This window comes from Falco biarmicus, chromosome 8 (assembly GCF_023638135.1).
Source record: "Falco biarmicus isolate bFalBia1 chromosome 8, bFalBia1.pri, whole genome shotgun sequence".
NCBI classification, from domain to species: Eukaryota; Metazoa; Chordata; class Aves; order Falconiformes; family Falconidae; genus Falco; species Falco biarmicus.
Window position 1 is genome coordinate 26,837,309 of NC_079295.1, and position 17,716 is coordinate 26,855,024.

The following is a 17,716-nucleotide window of genomic DNA, read 5'->3' on the forward strand; positions in this document are numbered from 1 at the left end:
GGAAAATGAGCTGAGGGTCCTTCCCTGCACTGCCTTGGTGCCTGGTGGAGACCCATGTCCCCCTGCATGCCATCTCTGCTAAATAAGTAGGGGGCTGGGGGGAAGAAGCAGACCTGCTCTCCAACTCCATTTTATTTAATAAAAATAATGAGCTGACATTGTCCCTGTGCCCAGGCTCCTGCACTAGAAGAGTCCTTTGTCCTTCTTGAGCTGCTGCTGTTTCCACAAGGGCAGGTTGCCGAAGGCAGAGCGGCTCATGCCAAAAACATCCTGGAAGTCCCGGTCAGAGAGGTGGCACTGGGGGAGAAGAGAGAAGGCTGAGCTGAAGCTGGGGACTTCTCCCAGTCTGGTCCCCCTGCCCCAGCAGCCCCCTGGTCTTGTCTCACCTCCTTCTTGCTGGGGTCCACACCCTTTGGGAGGTCCGTGGCCGAGGTGTTCACCAGCACGTCCAGTGGGAAGGTCTCCAGTTTGTCAGCAAAGAGGGTGGTGGTTGCGGTGAAGACCTCTTGCCTGGATGTGAGCACCTGGATGGCAATGGATAGGGTCACATCGGGGGCTGCCCCAGGGACAGAGGCAGCAGGCTGGCTCCAGGTGTCCACTTACAGGAGGATGTGTCCTTGCACCACCTCCAAGGGGACAGAGGACCTTTCTCTGCCCCTGGCTGCCCCCTCTCCCTGTGCCACTTACTGAGGTGAGCTGCCCGAAGCTGCTGTCATCCCCTAGCTCAGCTCTCAGTGCCTCGTAGGATTTCTTGTCCTGGTGAAGGGGACAAAAGCACTCAGCCCCTTGGCACAGGCAGGGATCAGGCAAACCGCTGCCTGCACCACGGAGATGCTGGCTGGGGCCAGATCCACATCTGGTCCCATCTGCAAAGGGCCTCCCTGGTCTTTCCAGCCACCTCCATGACTCACAGCCCAGTTGAGAGGGTCCCAGGCCAGGAACCAGCCAGTGAAGGTGGGGGGCTCATGGCCCTGCTTCACCACAATGATGGGGGTGTCAAGGTCACGCCCACTGGGGTGGCTCCACAGGTACTCCTGCACCATCACCGCTGCCGCCTCCTTCTCAGACTCATTGGCACCTTTCCCAATCCAGAAGAAAACCTGCAATGAGGTCACTGTGTCTACCACTGGGGTGAGACAGGGCCCTCTGGGGCCGTGCCCGACACATGGTTGGGAGCACACAGGATCTGCCTGCAGCAAAGGGCACTGGGGTCCATCCTCAGCCATCCCTGGAGCAGGGGGGCTGGAAAAAAACACCATGGGGCCAGGGACGTGGGGTTTCAACCTCTCATCCCACCTCTGGCTGCTGCAGGTCCTGCACCACTCCAGGACATTTGTGGGAACAAACATGTCCCCCACCCTATGCCCTCCCAAGTCACCTGGTCCCAGGTGTCCAGCAGATAAACATCATCCTCCTCCAGGTCATCTTGGGTGAAGTCTACAATCTCCGTGGCCAAGAAGGTGCCTGTCTTGTTGGAGCACTCAAAGAGTCGGGGGGACACGGAGGGGTTCTCCTCCTGCAGCCTGGCAGGGGGCAATATGGCAGTGGTGGTGGGGATGGAGCTTGGCCCATCTTACCCCTGACAGTGGGGGTTGTGGGACAAGGGGCCCCTGGGCATAGGGCTGGTACCTCTTGCTGTTGGCATACTGGGACTTGCCCCCCAGGGCCAGCCAGAACTCAGGTGGCTCCTGTCCCTCTGCGATCACTGGCTTCTCTGTCTTGGAGATGATGTCAGCCACAGTCTTGGCCATCTCACGCTCATCCCCGCTGCAGCCCTGCCAAGCAAGCCCAGCAGCTGCATCACCAGCCCCAGCCAAGGAGGAGGAAGAGGAGATGGGGACATTTCTCTTGGGGGTGGCAGCACCCACCTCAGTGCCTGGCAGTACCCACCTTCCCATACCAGAGGTAGCAGCAGCTGGGGGTCTTGAGCACAAAGACATCATTGGAGTTGAGGGAGGAGGCGCGGACTGGCACCTCAAAGGCCTTGGTGTTGTACTCATTGGTGCCATGAACGTGGAAGAGACGGGTGGAGGGTGTGGGATCCGTGCTGCCTGCCCGCGAGGTGCCACTCTGAGGGGGACCAGCACAGGAGATCACTACCAGTGCCACAGGCTCACCCGCCTGCCCACTGCCCACCCCTCCCCAGCAGCACCGCACTCACCGCATACACCACCATCTTGCCCTTGAAGATGGCCATCAGGTGGGCTGGCTCCTTGCCCATGGTGACACGGACCTGCACAGGCTCGTTGTTGTACTTCTGGTCCAGGATGACAGTTTGGTAGGCAGAGGCAGCCAGCTCATCTGTGCTGGCTTGGCGGCCCTGGGCAGGGCAGAGAGGGGGTCAGTGGCCACCATGGCCCCCCTTTTCCCTCTTGGAAAGGGGGAACCCTCGTGCTATTTCCATGGGGTCACGCGTAGGGGCAGAGCACCCCCACGCCAGGGAGGTGCCCCTGTCATCCTCCCCCCTGCGACGGGTCAGTGACCTAAGGGGTCTCACCTGCCAGAGGTAGATGATGCGGTTCACCTTGGGCCCCACAAAATAGGTGTAGAGCACCAGGTAGCAGTCCCCACCATAGAAGTGGCCCAGCCATCTCTTCTCCACAGGCACCAGCTCCTTGTTCTCCACACGCCAGACCTGGGGGGACAGGGATGTGCTGCTGCCAGGGCTGGTGCATCCCCCTACCCTGCAGCCCCTGGGTGCCACGACATCCCCTGGCACAGCCCAGAGGGTGCCCTGAGAGGGTCCTACATTCTGCCTTAGCCATCCTTACCTCTACCTCCCCAGATCCATCATCCACCATTTTCTGCTGGGCGGCCATCTGGGGCTTGGCATGCAGCGTGGTGGCATCAAACTTCACCTGCTCCACCTTGGCTGTGTGGGAGGGCAGAGGGCTGAGCCACATCCCACTGATAGTGGGGGTCCCCACAGCCCCCCCATCCCAATCCGAGGAGTCCTGCAGCATCAGAAGGAGACACTCACCCACTTTGCCCACAGTGTGGGTCTTGCCCAGGCCACTGGTTTGGTTGGGGACAGTCCATTTTTGGAAGAGCTGCCTGAAGAGGGTTGACTCAGACCCGTCGTTCTCTGTCTCCACACTGGTGCTGTCTGGGTAGTTCTTGGCTTTGATGAAGCTCTGGAGGGATTCAGACCCAGAGCATGGGCATGGGGTACCTGGCTCCCTAGGGAGCAGCCAGGCTGTCCCATAACCAACCTCTAAGCCAGCACACCCACCAGCGCCCTGTTCATGGCCTGCTGCTTCTCCTCCTTGTTGGCGTTCTTGCCCTTCCACACGAAGATCTTGAGACCTCCTTGATCAAGGATGTAGCAGTCCTTGGAGGAGGGACAACAGCAGAAATTAGGACTTTGGGCAGCTTTAACCCTTCAAAAGAGCTTTTGGTGCCCACCAAATCAGTTTTTGAAGGGTTAAAGCTGCCAAGGAAATTGGGCACCCCCAAGCATCCCATGGGTGACACACCTCATGCAGGAGCATGTCTTGAGTCAGTGGTCGGACTGCCACCTCCTGTACAACCAGGTTCCCACTGGCATTAGAGACACTGGCAGGGGAAAAGAGAGGAGAAGGAGTTAGAAGTAGAGCTGAAAAGCCCCGTCCCCATCCTCACCTTGGGATGGCAGGGTTGGGTTGGGGTGTCCCCTCTCCATCCCCACCATGATCATGGCAGAGGTGGTACCCAGGGACCCTCTTTCCCTGCCCATAGTGGCAACCTGGTTTGCAGCTTGCCCTGCCATGCAGCTCACTTGTGGCCATGGGGAGGGGCAAAGGGGTGTCAGATGTGATGGGAACACCCAGGAACATTGCCACCATATGTAAAGGTCAGACTTGCATGAGCATCTCTCTACCAGGTACCAACCCCTTGCTCCAACAGCATTCAAAGGACCTGTCCCCACCCCTGCAGTGCCCTTGACCCCTCTTTGTGGCTGTCCATGGTGATATGGGAGTTGTGGGACATAGAAGAGAGGGGTGCTGGGTCCCTCTGGCACCCTGTGAGATGCCCCCACGGGTGACCCATTCCTGGCAACTCACTGGTAGAGCTTGAGGGAGGACTTAAGCTTCTGATCCACTTTGTCATCAGGGGTGGCTGCCTTGATGTCCCTCTTCTCGCCCAGCACGTGTGTGAGTACCTGCATGAGCTTCGGCGAGGCGCCCTCGTCCTCACCATCCACTACACCCACCTTGGCACGGCCCCCACGCTCCCGGTCCCGGATATCCTTGGCCAAGGTCATTGCCTGCATCCAGGGGAGAAAGGGTCAGCTTGGATTGGGAAGGGGGTGGCCGATCACCCCCTTCCTCCAGGGGGAGACCCTGGGACTCCCTGGCCATACCTTCAACCTCTCATTTCGGTTACTCTCAGGGCCATTCCACTGGATGATGAGCTGGCCCAGGTCCAGAAGGAACACATCCCCTCGGTTGAAGCTTTTCCAACTCACCTCCACCTGGGGGGGGGGGGGGGGGGATTGTGGGGAGGGGGCTGTGTGTCAAGCAGCAGGATACCTGGGTTCCCCTGGCTCTGCAGCCCCCACCTGCCCTAGCTCAGTGCTGATGCTCCCAGCCAGTGTTCCTCCTCCCTGCCCCAAGAGAGGCTTTTGGAGGTAAGTTTGCTCCTGAGGCAAGGCCACATGGCCCCACACCCATTCTATCCCCTGCTTGAGGGCAGTGGGCTCGGGGAGAGGGGGTGGCAGGGGGCTGTGTGCTCTGGCCTGATCCTTACCACAAACAGCACCTCTGCACAGGTTGGTGGCTGGGGACCCCACCACATCCCATAACCTACCTCTCCTGCCACCACATTCTTCTTGCCCTTCACGTGCAGCAAGCGCTGAACTTTGTAGGTGTTCGTCTCCACATGCTTCATGCCTGAGGCCACCCCACCCTTCTTATAGCTGGGGGCAATGAACACAGTGTCAGCCCTGGGCCCCCCCTTCTCGCTCCAGTGGGGTCCCCCTTCCCACCTCTGTGGACAGTTCAGGAACACCCACCCACCCACGTGGGTGATGGATGGAGTGAGACCAGCTCCAGATCCTCCTCCTGCCACCCCCACCCCACTGGGACACAGCCCCATGGGGGGCATGCAGAGGACCCCCCCTCACCATAACCCACTGTGGCAGCAGGTGCCCAGGGGTGACTGACATACATGAGTCCCTGCTTGAAGTAGGCACGGAAGGTCTCGCTCTCGTAGCCCTGGACCTCACGGTGCTGCACAGCCACCATGCCCAGGTGGTCATCCATCTGGGTGGTGTAGATGGTGGCCGCCCCCTGCTCATCCTGGCTTGACTTCTCCCCCAGCCAGTAGTGGATGTTGTAGCTGAAGCTGCTCCCAGTCTTGCGTGTCTGCAGGACACCAGCCCCCACTTAGAAGACCCGCCATGCCCGCAGGCCACTCTGACCAGGGACACCCCTCCCTGCCCCCTAGCCCCATCCCAGGACAGAGCCTGTCCCCAGTCCCCCGTGGGACCGCAGGCTGCCCTACCGACAGCAGGATGTAGCAATCTCCCTCGTAGAAGTTGCCGTAGCTTTTGGTGGGCACTGGCACCATCTCCATGCTCTGCAGAAGGAACAAAAATGCCAGCCCTGGTGGAGACCCCCCACCCCAGCCCCACACAGCCCCACTGACCCCGTCCCCAAAACCTGGGTGGGTTTAACCCAGGATGCTGCACTGATACCCCCAAACCTAGGCACTGAGGACACCAAGGAGGATCTCCCCTCCCGCAGCCCCACCAAACAGCCCAGTGATGGGTGCCTGGGTGATGGGTGCCCAGACTGCGCCCGTGTCCCCACCTCGATTCGCCATATCTGGAGGCCCGGCGTGGTCTTGTTGAGTGTCCCGCTGACTTTGGTGCTGAGCTCCACCATGGTGATGAGTGCTGCAGGCAGGCAAGGGGACCTGCTGGGGCATTGGCAACGCCCTTGTTAATGGCAGGTGGTGTCATTAAGAGCTGGGACAGAGCCAACCTGCCGTGCCATCTGCTGCCTTGCCCAGTCTGCAGCAAGCCAGGCCATAAACCCCCTACCTGGAGCTGCAAGGGTGAGGGGACCCCCTGGCACTCTGGTGCCAGGGCTGGGGGCACACAAGCGGGACTACTGTCCCCCTTAGCCTGACTGGCACTGCAGCTGCTGGGGGCTGTCACAGCTCTGTACTAGGCTCTGCAGCGGGCAGGAGCTGGGTCCCCTGCGTGCCCCAGTGCCCCGGTACGGGGCTGGGCTGTGCAAGGCATCCCCAGCACAGCAGCCACAGCTGGGTGACACAGCTGTGCAGCAGCCTGCTCCTCCCCAGGACCAGCAGGAACCGGCCTTGCTCAGCCTGCTCCTGGCACGGCTTGGCACGAGATGGCACGGCATGACATGGCCTCGCACGTTCATTCACATGCATGCACATACACATACACATGTGTGTAAGCACCCACTCCTTGCTTCAGCCTCCCCCGCTCCTGAATCCACCACCGGATCCATGTGCCCCCGGCAGGGCACAGCCCAGCCCCGCAGAGGTGCTGAGCGTGCCAGGGCTCAGCCCCGGTGCTGCCGAGGCTGCCCACAGCCATCCCTGCCAGGCTGGCAGTGCTTCCCAGCAGGCAGGCAGGAAGGTCAGGCAGCCGGCGTTGGGCGAAGCCCCCCCCTCCCCCGCCGTGTGCCCCGGCAGGGGGCTGGCAGGGAGAGCCAGCAGTGCCCAACGGAGAGGCCTTTGCTGCCCCAGCCCCACAAACCTCTGCCTGGTCCCACCGTGCTCTCCTGAAAGCACCCACATCCTGCCCTCAGATCCAGGGGGTGATGTCCCCCCAAGTGCAGCCCCAAGGTGGGGCAATGGGTCCCCAGGCCCCATCCTCAGGCCACCCCCGTGCCAGGAGCAGGGGTGGCTGTGGGATGTGCTGCCCCCCACCATGCCCACCTTCCAGCCCCCCACCCCAGCTTCTCACCTTCCCTGCAGAGCTGGGCACAGGTGAGCGTACCTAGGCAAAGTGCTCAGGTGCCAGCACCCAGGAGACCTTTGTCCCCTCCTGTCCCAGCCTACGTTCACCATATAAGGGCAGGAACAGCCCAGAGCCAAGGTCCCCACGGCCCTCCAAGGCTTCACAGTACCTGAGGAGCCCCATTACTCATGGGGTAATTGCCCCCCCCTCCCCCCCGAGGTACTATGGCAGCACAGGCAACCCCAGGCACCCTGCACACAGGCTTGTTGTGCCCATGGTGGTACCTGTGCCCTTCCCATGCCTGCTCCCCTCTTGGCCCTTGGCACCGTGATGGGGGTTTTGATGCCTGCCCCCCACCAAAAGATTCCCCGAAGTGATAGCAATGGGCTGAACCAGGCCAAGGGGGTGTCAGCCACAGAGGTGCCCTGATGCCACAGGGATGCGCTCTGCCACTGCCCTCCACTCTCCAAAACCCCCAAACCCTCCCAGCCATGGAGCACTAAGCCTGTGGCAATGGGTTTTTTTGGCATCTCCCCCCTGCCAAAAGGTTCCCCAAAGTGACAGCAACAGGCTGATGCCACAGGGCCAGTCTACACTGCTGCCCTCCATCCCCTCTGTCCCGTGGCAACTGGGTTTTTGGTGCCACCAGCAATGCAGCACCACCTTCCCAGCACATCCCCTTCCCACCTCACGTGTCCTCACGTCCCCTACCTGGTACATCGTTTCCCTGCCCATGGTACTGTCCCCATGCTGTGCCACCGCCCCAGCTGCAGGCCAGATGACTGCCCACTCCCCGATGGGCTTTGCCTCCCTGTGCTGGGCATCTCTGCAGCTCCAGCCTTAAGGATGGGAAAGGGGCACAGGGATGGGGCATGGGGCTGGGGTTTGGGGGTGGGGGGCAGGGCACACAGTGGTGGCACCACTAAACCCTATGCCTTGTCCCGTGCTTCCAGCCCCCAGCCCCAAGGGGTAGTACCTGATGATGCGGCTGGTGCTGGCAAAGAGGAGAAAGGACTGGAGTCCTGCCCAGTGGCTCCCAGCCCTGAAGTGGTTTTGGGGATACATAAAGCTGGGCAGGGAGGGCTGGTGTTCACTACAGCAGGCAGCCCCCCGGGCTCTCCATCCTGCTCCTATCTCTCCCCCAGCCCTGCAGGCTTGCTGCAGCCTTATCTCGGCTGCCCTGCTGGGCCAGCAGCCCCTGCCACAAGTGCCACCGGCATCCCACACCCCAGCTGTTACCCTGGCACCAGGCCTGGGCTACAGTGAGCCTCAAGTCCTGACTGCTCACCTGCCAAGGATCCCCAAAGTGATGGCATCGGGCTCAACCAGACCAAGAGTGTACTGGCCACAAACAAGGAGGGTTCCCTGATGCCACAGGGATGGGCTCTGCTGCCGCCCTCTGCTCCCCTGGCCCTCAAAACCCTCAAACGCTCCTAGCACAGCACCCAGCTCCAACCCCCTGCACCCCATGCCACTGTCCTCCACGGGACCCTTACCTGGGTGCAGAGCCGCCAGCAGGGGTGCAGGGCTGCGTTTTGGGGGGCTGCTCTCCGCTCGGTGGTCACGTTCCAGGGCTGAGACTGCCAGTGCCGCACGGGGGTGAGGGACCCCACGCCAGCCCAGAGGGCTCGCCCCCTCCCAGGGCCCCCCAGCTGAACAGCCTGGGCCACTAATGAACTCAATAATTAGTGCAACCATCGGGAAGGACAGAGACTTTGCTAATGAGGAGAGGCACAGGGCCAATGAGGGCACGGGGAGGGGGTGGGGGCAGCACCCCACTGCCTACACGTTGGCAGCAGGCTGCCTGGGGTGGGGGTGGGGGGGGTGGGGGGTGTGTCTGACACCTTATTCAGAGCAAACCAAGGAAGGGAGCACTTGTGACTCGTGCCCCCAGCCCCCCCCCAAGCCCCAAAGCTGGCTAAATTTGGTAAATCTGATAGTAAATTACCACAGTAAATTCAGCCCCCCCTTGTTATGGGGCAGGATACCCATCCCCATGGCATCAGGGTCCTTTTGCCAGGAGGAGGGGGAAGGGGGTGCCAGGACAGCTGGGGGAGGGGGGGTTGCCCTGGAGCATGAGGGTGCCCCCTTGGCACCAGACAAGGGGTGACTCCCCTGACCCTGCAGCCCAAGGGTGCTCCCACAGCACTGACCTGCAGCAACCCCCTTCCCAGGGGGAATTTAAGGGATCCCAGGGGCTCTCTGCCTCCCCGCTGTGCACACGCACTAGTGACACACAGGTGGCATGTGCCCACACCCACACGTGCACACACTCACAGGACTCCCCTTTCCAAGATGGTTTGACAGCTTTAATCACATGAAGGCACTTCGATCTGGTCCCCCAGCCCTCCCCAACCCCCCCAGTGCCACCTCCCCCCCTCCCCGGACCCCCCCAAGGGTGCCCAGCACGGGGGCTGCACTCCTCGGGTGCTGCAGCACCCATGGGTGCTTGCTGGGCAGCAGGCTTTGCTGGTGCCGTTTGACTTGTCTAATATAAAGTGCTGAGTTCAACCCTCCCGGAGGGGCAGGATCAGGCCTGGGGCAGGCAGGGGTCCAAGGGGGTGCGTGTACCACAGCACCACTCACCCCGCCTCCCCACCGGAGTGCAGACAGGCCTGGGGGGACCCCTGCCTGCCCCGGCACCCAGTGCTGGGATAAGGGCAGTGCCAGCAGGAGCTGGCTAGACCGCACTGGAGAGCTAAAACCCCTCGCATCCCGCCCCCAAATACTGCCCCCTCCCCTTCCCTGGCACAGCGGTAAGAAGGCATCCATGATTTTTTGGGAAACCGTTGCTTTTCCCCCTGAAGAGATCTGAGACATTGTCCATGCTGAAACGCTAAAAAAGGCCTGGCTGAGCTCAGCTCCCGCCCCCTGCCCCCCAACCCTCCCTGAGAGCCCCCAGTGCCTCAAGGCTGGGGGACATCCTGGCACAAGCCCAACCCCACAGGGGTCAGGGTAACCCCATGCTGCAGGGGGGGGAACCCCAGAGTTCCCCCCAACCCTGCCCCAGCTGGGGGGCTGGGCTACACTAAGGCTGGTACGGGGATTCCTCCCCCTAGGAGCTGCAGCCTTTGATGAAGCTGCAGATGGATGGGGACGGGGCGCAGGACCACCACCCCCCCCACCCCCCGCACACAAGGGAGGTAACCCCCCCGTCGGTGACTGGAGTGGCTCCCACTGGCACAGTATAGCTGGAGGTGGGGGAAGCCACCAGATTCCCCCCATGGGAAGAAACCGAGGTTGGAGGGAGTGCATTAAGAATGCCCCCCCCACCAGGCACACCCCTTGCAGGAATTGGGGGGGCACGGAGACACAGTGTCCCAAGGCACGTGGGGGGCATTCGTGGCCAGGGGCTCAGCCCTGAGGCCAGGCTGCCCCCCAAAACACACCCCCAAGGCAGGGGGTAGAAGGCACAAGGCAGGGGGTAGGGGCATGTCCCCCACCCCCACCCCCCCGAGGTGATGAGCTGCACCCAAGGCAGAGTTAAGGGTACGGCGGCACCCCTGTGCACCAAGACCAATAAAACTCCCCCATTTCTGGGGGGTGGCAAGGGCTTAACCAGTCCCGCACTCCCTGCAATAGGGGCCAAGGGCCGTCAGCCCCTGCAGCAGGCAGAGCCTGGATGCGGGGGATCTAGACTCCCCCCAAAGGCAGTGGAAAGCAGCAGCTGCTGACCCCCCCTCCCCACTTGGGGGGACATGGAGGGGAAAAGGACCTGAGAACTGTTTCGGGGAGGGGGGATGCAGGTTGGGGTGGGGACGGTGGGGACGGGGCAGTGGGGGAGGACAGGACCCCCCCAACAGGTCCTCAGCACAGCAAGGTAGCGGGTCACCCATGGCCACCCCTCCTCCACAGGGAGGGGGACACCCAGGTCCCCCAGAGGGGGCACCCACATCTCCCACCACCGGCAGGCAGGGAGGGCACCCGCGCCCACCAGGGCTGGGGAGGATGATGAGGGGCACACTGGGACATACTCCCCCCCCCCAAATAAGGCACCCGGCTGCCACAGCGGTGCCCCTCGGCAGCAACCGGCGGGGTGGGGGGCCACTAGCTGTTAGTCCGCTGCTTCTTGAGCACTGCGTACACGTCCTCCACCTTGCTGAGCCTCTCGAAGAAGGGCAGCAGGTCCAGCAGCTCCGTGTCTGCCATGTTATCGAACCAGGAGGCCACCGGCACCTGCAGGCAGCGCAGCGGGCAGCAGCTGAGGGTGGGCCCCCCGCCACCTCCCCACTGTGCTCCCCCTGCAGCCTCACCCCCGGGGTACGTACGGCGTTATCGGGGTGGAAGATGTAGGATGCAGGAGAGTTGTCCACGATGATGATGCGGCGCAGGTCGCGGCCCAGGCGGCTCAGGTCCTTCACGTAGTTGCCGCGATGGAAGACGCAGGATTCCCGGAAAAGCCGTGCCCGGAAAGCTCCCCATTTATCCAGCAGGTCAGCCACAGGGTCTGCATACTGCAGGCACAAAAGAGGGGTCACCACGCTGTGCTACTGTGCCCACTCCATGGTGACCATGGCACCCAGCTCGCCCCATGCCTCTCCTTGACCAGCACCCTGGAGGCGCAGGCAGGCAGTGCTGCCTGATGCTGGCGCTGCCTGCAGGTAGGCAGGGGACAAGGGGCCAGGTATGCCCACAAGTGGGGAGGGAGGGGGAGTCGTGCCACCCGAGTAGGGTGGCTGGGAAGGGGAGGGCGATGGCGGGGGGCGGTGGGGGCACCCACCTTGGCCAGGCTGGCAGTGAAGAGCACGCACTCGAAAAGCTCACCCATGCGCTGCAGGAATTCATCCACATGCGGCCGCTTGAGCACATACACCTGTGGGCACGGGGCAGAGGGCAGCGTGCCGCGGGCACCAGTAACCCCACTCAGCACCCACACGCCCACCCCAGGGGACACCCGTGTCCCCAAGCCCAGCCCACAGCTCCCTGCTGGGGCAGGGGAGCAGAGAGCTGCCTGTGCCCCATGCCGTGGGGGCTGCCCCATGTGGGCTGGGGGATACCACGGCCCTGCTGGCACGTCCAGGGCGAAGCATCTGGCCGGCTCCAGAGCCAAGTAACCGAGAACAGGCTGACTGCCCAGACCACAGCCTATCCTGGATTACTTGAACCCGGGGCCAGCCACTGCAGGAGGGCACCGTGCCAGGACCGCCCCCTCACCTCCCCACCCTGCTGGGAAGAGGGGCACCCACCTCTGCCCCCCAGGGTGCCAGCCCTGGCACCCTGATGCCCCTGACTGCCCCTTGGTGCAGAGCACTGGGATGGCTCCGGGTCCCGGGGGGGGGGGCGGGGGGGGCAGAGAGGGTTGTGGCCTCTGCCCAATGGGCATAGCCCCACGCTGTTACCTGGTGCATGATGCCGTCGATTTCAACAGGAATGATGAAGTCGGCATTGTTCACCGGCTGGGGAGGGCACAGCAGGGTCAGCGCCAGGCAGGCGCCCCCTGCCCACACGCTGCCTGCCCTCTGCCCAGTATGCACCTCCTGCCAGCCCCGCAGCCCCCTCGCAGGGACACTTCATCCCACCCCGCAGGGCTGTGCCAGGTGCTGGCCACGGGTGCCTGGGTGCTGGGCATCGCCTGGAGGGATGAGGGGGGGGAGCAGGGCAGCGTGGGGGGCATGGGGCAGTAGGGATGGGGGGTTGGCCGGGGTATCCCCCACCTTGAAGGAGCTGTGCACCAGCGTCTCGTCCAGGTCGATGACCACACACAGCTTGCTGGCGTCCTGCGGCTTGATCTCGGGCAGGAGGTGTTTGACGGCAGCCTGCGGCGGGGCAGGATGGGCAAACCCAGGGATCAGCGGGGTGGCAAGGGGCACTCCCTCCCCCCCTGCCCACCCAGAGCAGGGGCATGGCAGGGGGGAGCCCATTTAACCCCACTATACTGGCACAAGAGGAGCTCTGGGGATGGGCTGCCCTGCCCTCCAAGTGCTGCCCCCACCCTCCAGTGCCAGGCGGGGGGCTGGGGGGTACCTTGGGCAGGGCCCCGTTCTCCTCCACCAGGAGCGGGGCACTGGTGGTGCTGGCGCAGGGCTCCCCCTCATCGCGGCACAGGCAACAGAAGAGGGACTGGAGGATGCTGCGGCTCCGTGGCTTCTTGGCCGGGGCCTGGGTACCTGCGGGGGGGTTGTGGCGGGGGGGGAAGGGGGGTAAGGGGGCAGGGGCACCCCCGGGGCCGGCCCCAGCCCGCCGAGGAAGGGGTGGCTCAGCCGGGTTCGGGGTGCTGATGCTGGACCAGAGTGGTGGAGGGGGGGCCCCGGAGCCCCCCGTGCCCTTATCGGCCCCCAGCACTCTTCCGGCCGCCCTTCCTGCCCCGCCAAGCGCCGGCGCCGGGCAGCACCGCGGACACGCGCGTTTGGAGACCACCCACAGCCCCTTGCTGGGGCGCGTCCCCCACCACGGGTGACCCCCGTGGGGCCCCCCGCGCGGCTGTAGACCCTACAGTAACAGAGCGGAGCTCTGCCCCAGGGGAGGGGCTGTGGCCGTCGCGGTGCCGGTGTCCCGGGCGGCCCCGCCGTCCCTCCGCAGGGGGCACAGACTCACGCGGTTATGTGGCCCCGCGCGCGGGGCCTCGCCGGGGGAGGCGGGGCTTACAGCCACTCCTTTCCCCGCCCCCAGCCTGCCCCCCTCTCATTGGCCGACTCAGGCGTACCAGAGGCGAGAGCCCAATCAGGGCGAACCGCCCGCCCCTGGGCGCCGTGCCCGCGGCCCCCATTGGCGGATCAAGGGGAAACTGAGGCAGAGGGGCCGCTCCCGCCCGCCCCGGGGGCAGCGCGGCGGCTCCAGCCCCTTCCCCACCGGATCCTGCCCCTGGGCTGGGAGCGGGGCCGGGAGCCGCGGCTGCCCCTGGTCGCGCCCCCCAGCAGCTGGGCTGGAGCGCTGCGCCCTGGCGACCCCGTGGGGCGCCCCACGGCACGGAGCCCGTGGGGCAGAAGCTGCCCGCTGGGGACGGGGTCCGTTCCCACGCTTGCTCCCCCCGGCCCTGCCCGCTCCCCCGGCCGGCGGGCAGCACCCGCGCGTCAGGCAGCGGGACGGGCAGCGCTCCCCGCCAGACCCCCTGCGCCGGCGGACGGAGCGCAGCGGATGGAGCACAGCAGATGGGACGCCGGGCTGCGGCGGGGTGCCCGGCCCCCTCCCTGCCTCAGTTTCCCCCCGGCGCGGCGCGCACCCCCGCCCGGCTCCGAAGGAAACGGCGCAGACACGCCGAGCACCGGGGCCCGAGCAGCGCCCCGAACACCCCGGGGTAACCGGCGGTATTCGGGAAGGGACGGAGCCCGGCCCCCCGCGCCCCGGCGGGTGCGGACAACTCCGTTCCCTCCCAGCCGCGGCCCCCCCGTGCCCCAGCGCATCCCCCTCCAGCCCTGGGGCAGCGGGACGCACGGGGGCAGGCTGAGACGGCCCGCAGCTCATCACACCCTCAGGGCGCAGCCACCCGCAGGCCCCCAGCCCCCTCGATGTCTGAGACACCCCCCCCGGGGACCTCCCCCCCCACGCCCTCTCCCGCACCGGGGGCGGGGGCGGACACCCCCGCCGCGTTACCTTTCTCCTGCAGCGGGGCGCTCCCCTCCTCCCTGCTAACCTGGGCGATGATGGACTGGTGCTCCATGGGCGCCGGGGAGGGGGGGGGAAGGGGGCGGCCCCCCCCGGCGCGGCCCCCGGGGGGGGAGGCGGGGCGGGGGCCGGCGGCGGCGCGGGGCGGCGGGCGCGGGGAGCGGCGCCGCGGAGGAAACTTTGTTACAACATGGAGTTTCCTCCGCCCGGGCTGGGGCTGCAAACATGGAACCCGGGCGCGGTTTCAAGGAACCCCTTAAAAGGGCAACGCCGGGGGGGGGGGTGACCCCCTCCTCCTCCTCCTCCTCCTCTCACCTCCGCCTCCCGGCACCCGCCCCGCGGGGGAGGAGCGGGGGTCCCCGGCGAGCCGCCGCTGGGACCGGGGGTACAGGGGCTGGCGGTCTCTGTGGGGGCGCCTGCGCCGCAGGTTTGGTTGGGAAGAACACCACCACCTTGTGCCACGGTGGTCGTACGGAACCAACCCCCGCCCCCTTCTCCCGGCTCAGGGATAATGGAGAGGGGGATCAGCCCTGCTGTCACCCCCCGTCCAGCTGGCAGTCCCTGGGGAAGGGACTCCTGCAGCAGATGAAGCCCCTCCCCAGTGCTGGGTTTGCCCCGGAGCAGAGACCCCTGGATCTGGTGGCTCAAGGCTGGGTGGTCCCCGTCGTCCCCGTTCCCCCCTGCCCCAGGAACACGTTCCCCATTGCCAGGGCAGGCCAGCATACGGGTCAGCAGGTGCTGGGGGGCTGCGCCAGTAGCTGCCTGCTTTTTTCTTTCTTTCCCTCTTTCCCCTGCAATTCCCCAGTTATTTTGGGAAAATATATATACACATATATATATGTAAGCAATACATATACCTCCCCCTGCAATTCCTCCCCTCCTACTTCGGGGGGGCGGCGGGGAAGCAGGGCTGTTTCCAGGTGCTCTCCGAAAAACGGCTCTTACCAGCAGCTTGAGGATGCACCAATCCCCTCAGGAGCCACTCCTGCCCCACTGCCCAAGCCCCCCATGTGCTGGCATCCTCCAGCCCCAACCTCTTCCCCCTGGCAAGCCCGTCCGGGCCCTGCCAGGGCAGCTTCACCCCACACTGCCCAGCATCTGACCCTGTGGTCTGGCTGGTCCCAGTCACTCCCTCCCGTGCCATCTCGGTGGCAGGAGATGCTATGGCCACTGTCAGCACTGCCCCAGGGACAGAGCAGGTTGGAAATTCTCTGTCTAAGCTTGTTAGGGGTCTTTCCATCTCTCCCAGCTGCAGTGTGGGGACTTCAGGGGTCGAGATCGTCCTTTCTGGCCCGGGGGGGTGCAGGGGCACAGGCAAGGTTGCCATGCCCGTGGTGGCACACACCGGGTACAGCTCTGCCCTTGCAGCTGCACAGGGCTGAGCCATCCTGATACGGCAGGAACAGCCCCTAGGAAACAGGGCTGGGAGGGGACCTGTGCTCCCCGCGGCCAGTGTGGGCCACAACACATGCCCACAGGGACCCCTCGGGGAAATGGGGTCTGGCATCAGGACGTGCCTTCCTGAAGAATTAGAATGCTGTGATGACAGCGGGACCAGGCAGGCACTGGAAACACTGGTGAAGCAAAAGCCAGTTCGTGCCCGTGGCTCCCGTGTTCCCGGCTCCACGTGGGGCATCCTGGCACCACAAGCCCCAGGGGGAACCGGGACGCTGCAACCTGCCATCCCCTCCGCGCGCTCCGGCAGCAGGCAGCAGCCATGCCTCGGTTTCTCTGCCCCTCTGCCGCACTGGGCAGGGAGGCAGCCGGCACTGCCCCGCTGCCTGGCAGGAGGAGGAGGAAGGAAGAGACCGTGCTTCTTCCACTCTCTGTTTTGGGCTGACCTGTGCGGCCCCCTCAGCCCAGGTGGAGTGGGGCAGGATGCCTGCTGGCTGGCTGGGCTGCTGGTGGGTGCGAGGGGATGCTGCTCACCGTGGGGCAGCAGTGGAGACCACACAGCATCCTTTCCAGCATCCCTGTGCCTCTGGCCAAATCCTTCTCTTCCCTCCCTGATGAGCCATGCGCAGGCTACAGCCCCAGCTTAGCCAGGCCCTGCCAGTCCTCTTAATTAATGCAGTTAGGAACGTCTCCAGGCCAGATACCTGCAGCAGCACTTGGAGCATCACTTCTAGCTTTGCTGCTTGCTTGCGGCCAGATCGGGAAGCTGGGGAGGGGGGTCATACCCATCCTGGGGACACCAAGCTGGTGGGGACAGGGGACTCATCCTGCACCCCCAGCCCAGGCGAATCCCACCTGGATGTGAATGCTGTGGGGTGCGGGCACAGGGCAGAGTGGCACCCGGCTCCCAGCAGCCAGGCACCAAGGGACCCCTCTGTGCCACCCCACTGTCCCCAGGCTAGGGTCCTGCATCCTGTCCCCTGTTCCACCAGCCAGCCACAGCGCTGGGCACTTTGCCCCACGGCGTGCTGCCCCACAGCCCAGGCCGCATGCCTCCTGCTAAAGCTGGGCCCAGGCAGTTGCCCCCCCGCTGCGGCTGCCCCCAGGGTGCAGGTCCCAGCCGGAGCAGGGCAATCCCCAAAGGCACAGCCCTGGGGACCCCCCGCCCCTCGACGAGCCGTGGGGCTGTCCCTGGACCCCACAGACCCCAGCCCCCGGCCCCGGCCCCGCGCCCGCTGGGGACAACCCCGAGACCCCCCAGCCCTGTACCCCCGGGGAGATGCGCCCCGTTCTGCGGGTGCTTCTCACCGCCGAGGGGGGTGCGGGGTGGTCCCTGCTCCTCCTCCCCGGGGCCAGTGGCAGCCCCGGCGGCTGGTGTCGGCTGCGCCCCTTGGGGAGGGGGGCGGCACGACCCCGCATTTTGGTGGGCCCCACCGGTCTGGCTCCTCCTTCAAACAGCCCGAGGCCAGGCCAACGCGAAGGCGGGGGGAGGCACCGCCCCACCCCGGCCGGCATCGCCCTTTTAAGGAAGGGGAAATTCTTCACATAAACAAGCGCGGCCCCCGGGAGCTGGGGGTCCCCTTCCCGGGGGCGGGGGGGGCCAGGGCCAGGGGGGCCGGGCCCCCCAATTCCCTCCCTCCACCTCCCGGCCGGGGTGGTTTGGGAACGGGGATTTTGGGGTAGGGGGTGCTGGGGAGAGGGGGGAGCCTTGAAACAGCCAGGGAGCGTCTCGCAAGTGCGGGCCGCGGCGGGGGGCGAAGCGCGGCGGGACACCCCCCCCCCACCACCCCCGGCCCGGGGTGCGGAGCAGGCGAGGGGGCACGGCCGCAGCCGGGGAAGGCCCGAGCGGCTCCGCATCCG

General features: G+C 65.1%; 2 protein-coding genes across 6 annotated transcripts; both read right to left on the minus strand.

Moving 5' to 3' along the window:
* Positions 1 to 119: 119 nt before the first annotated feature.
* VIL1 (villin 1) lies at positions 120 to 8,725 on the minus strand. Of its 4 annotated transcripts, none has more exons than XM_056350426.1 (20): positions 8,416 to 8,725; positions 5,793 to 5,878; positions 5,485 to 5,559; positions 5,149 to 5,345; positions 4,789 to 4,897; positions 4,343 to 4,453; positions 4,044 to 4,246; positions 3,477 to 3,555; positions 3,233 to 3,331; positions 2,981 to 3,134; positions 2,772 to 2,872; positions 2,498 to 2,635; positions 2,162 to 2,320; positions 1,891 to 2,070; positions 1,630 to 1,775; positions 1,379 to 1,523; positions 912 to 1,100; positions 688 to 756; positions 387 to 524; positions 120 to 297 (listed from the first exon to the last, which is right to left on the minus strand). In XM_056350426.1, exons 1-20 carry the CDS (start codon positions 8,615 to 8,617, stop codon positions 184 to 186), a joined length of 2,694 nt encoding a protein of 897 aa, XP_056206401.1. In that variant the 5' UTR covers positions 8,618 to 8,725; the 3' UTR covers positions 120 to 183. The 4 variants fall into 4 exon arrangements, with proteins under 4 accessions (XP_056206401.1, XP_056206402.1, XP_056206403.1 ...); XM_056350427.1 differs by having other exon boundaries at positions 5,793 to 5,901; positions 8,416 to 8,532; XM_056350428.1 differs by having other exon boundaries at positions 5,793 to 5,898; positions 8,416 to 8,530.
* A 572-nt stretch (positions 8,726 to 9,297) lies between these two features.
* Positions 9,298 to 14,683, minus strand: CTDSP1 (CTD small phosphatase 1). 2 transcript variants are annotated; one of them, XM_056350229.1, is made up of 7 exons: positions 14,450 to 14,683; positions 12,884 to 13,026; positions 12,574 to 12,675; positions 12,259 to 12,315; positions 11,640 to 11,732; positions 11,188 to 11,373; positions 9,298 to 11,095 (listed from the first exon to the last, which is right to left on the minus strand). In XM_056350229.1, exons 1-7 carry the CDS (start codon positions 14,514 to 14,516, stop codon positions 10,967 to 10,969), a joined length of 777 nt encoding a protein of 258 aa, XP_056206204.1. In that variant the 5' UTR covers positions 14,517 to 14,683; the 3' UTR covers positions 9,298 to 10,966. The 2 variants fall into 2 exon arrangements, with proteins under 2 accessions (XP_056206204.1, XP_056206205.1); XM_056350230.1 differs by lacking the exon at positions 14,450 to 14,683 and adding an exon at positions 14,199 to 14,274.
* Positions 14,684 to 17,716: the final 3,033 nt, after the last annotated feature.

Coding starts and splice junctions, on each gene's coding strand:
- CTDSP1 (XM_056350229.1), bottom strand. CDS start 14,516: ATGGAGCACCAGTCCATCATCGCCCAGGTTAGCAGGGAGGAGGGGAGC. Junction 11,733..12,258: donor TCGACGGCATCATGCACCAG/GTAACAGCGTGG, acceptor CCGTGCCCACAG/GTGTATGTGCTCAAGCGGCC. Junction 11,374..11,639: donor TCACTGCCAGCCTGGCCAAG/GTGGGTGCCCCC, acceptor TTGTGCCTGCAG/TATGCAGACCCTGTGGCTGA.
- VIL1 (XM_056350426.1), bottom strand. CDS start 8,617: ATGGTTGCACTAATTATTGAGTTCATTAGTGGCCCAGGCTGTTCAGCT. Junction 4,898..5,148: donor TACTTCAAGCAGGGACTCAT/GTATGTCAGTCA, acceptor CATTGCCCCCAG/CTATAAGAAGGGTGGGGTGG. Junction 1,776..1,890: donor GCTACCTCTGGTATGGGAAG/GTGGGTACTGCC, acceptor CTTGCTTGGCAG/GGCTGCAGCGGGGATGAGCG.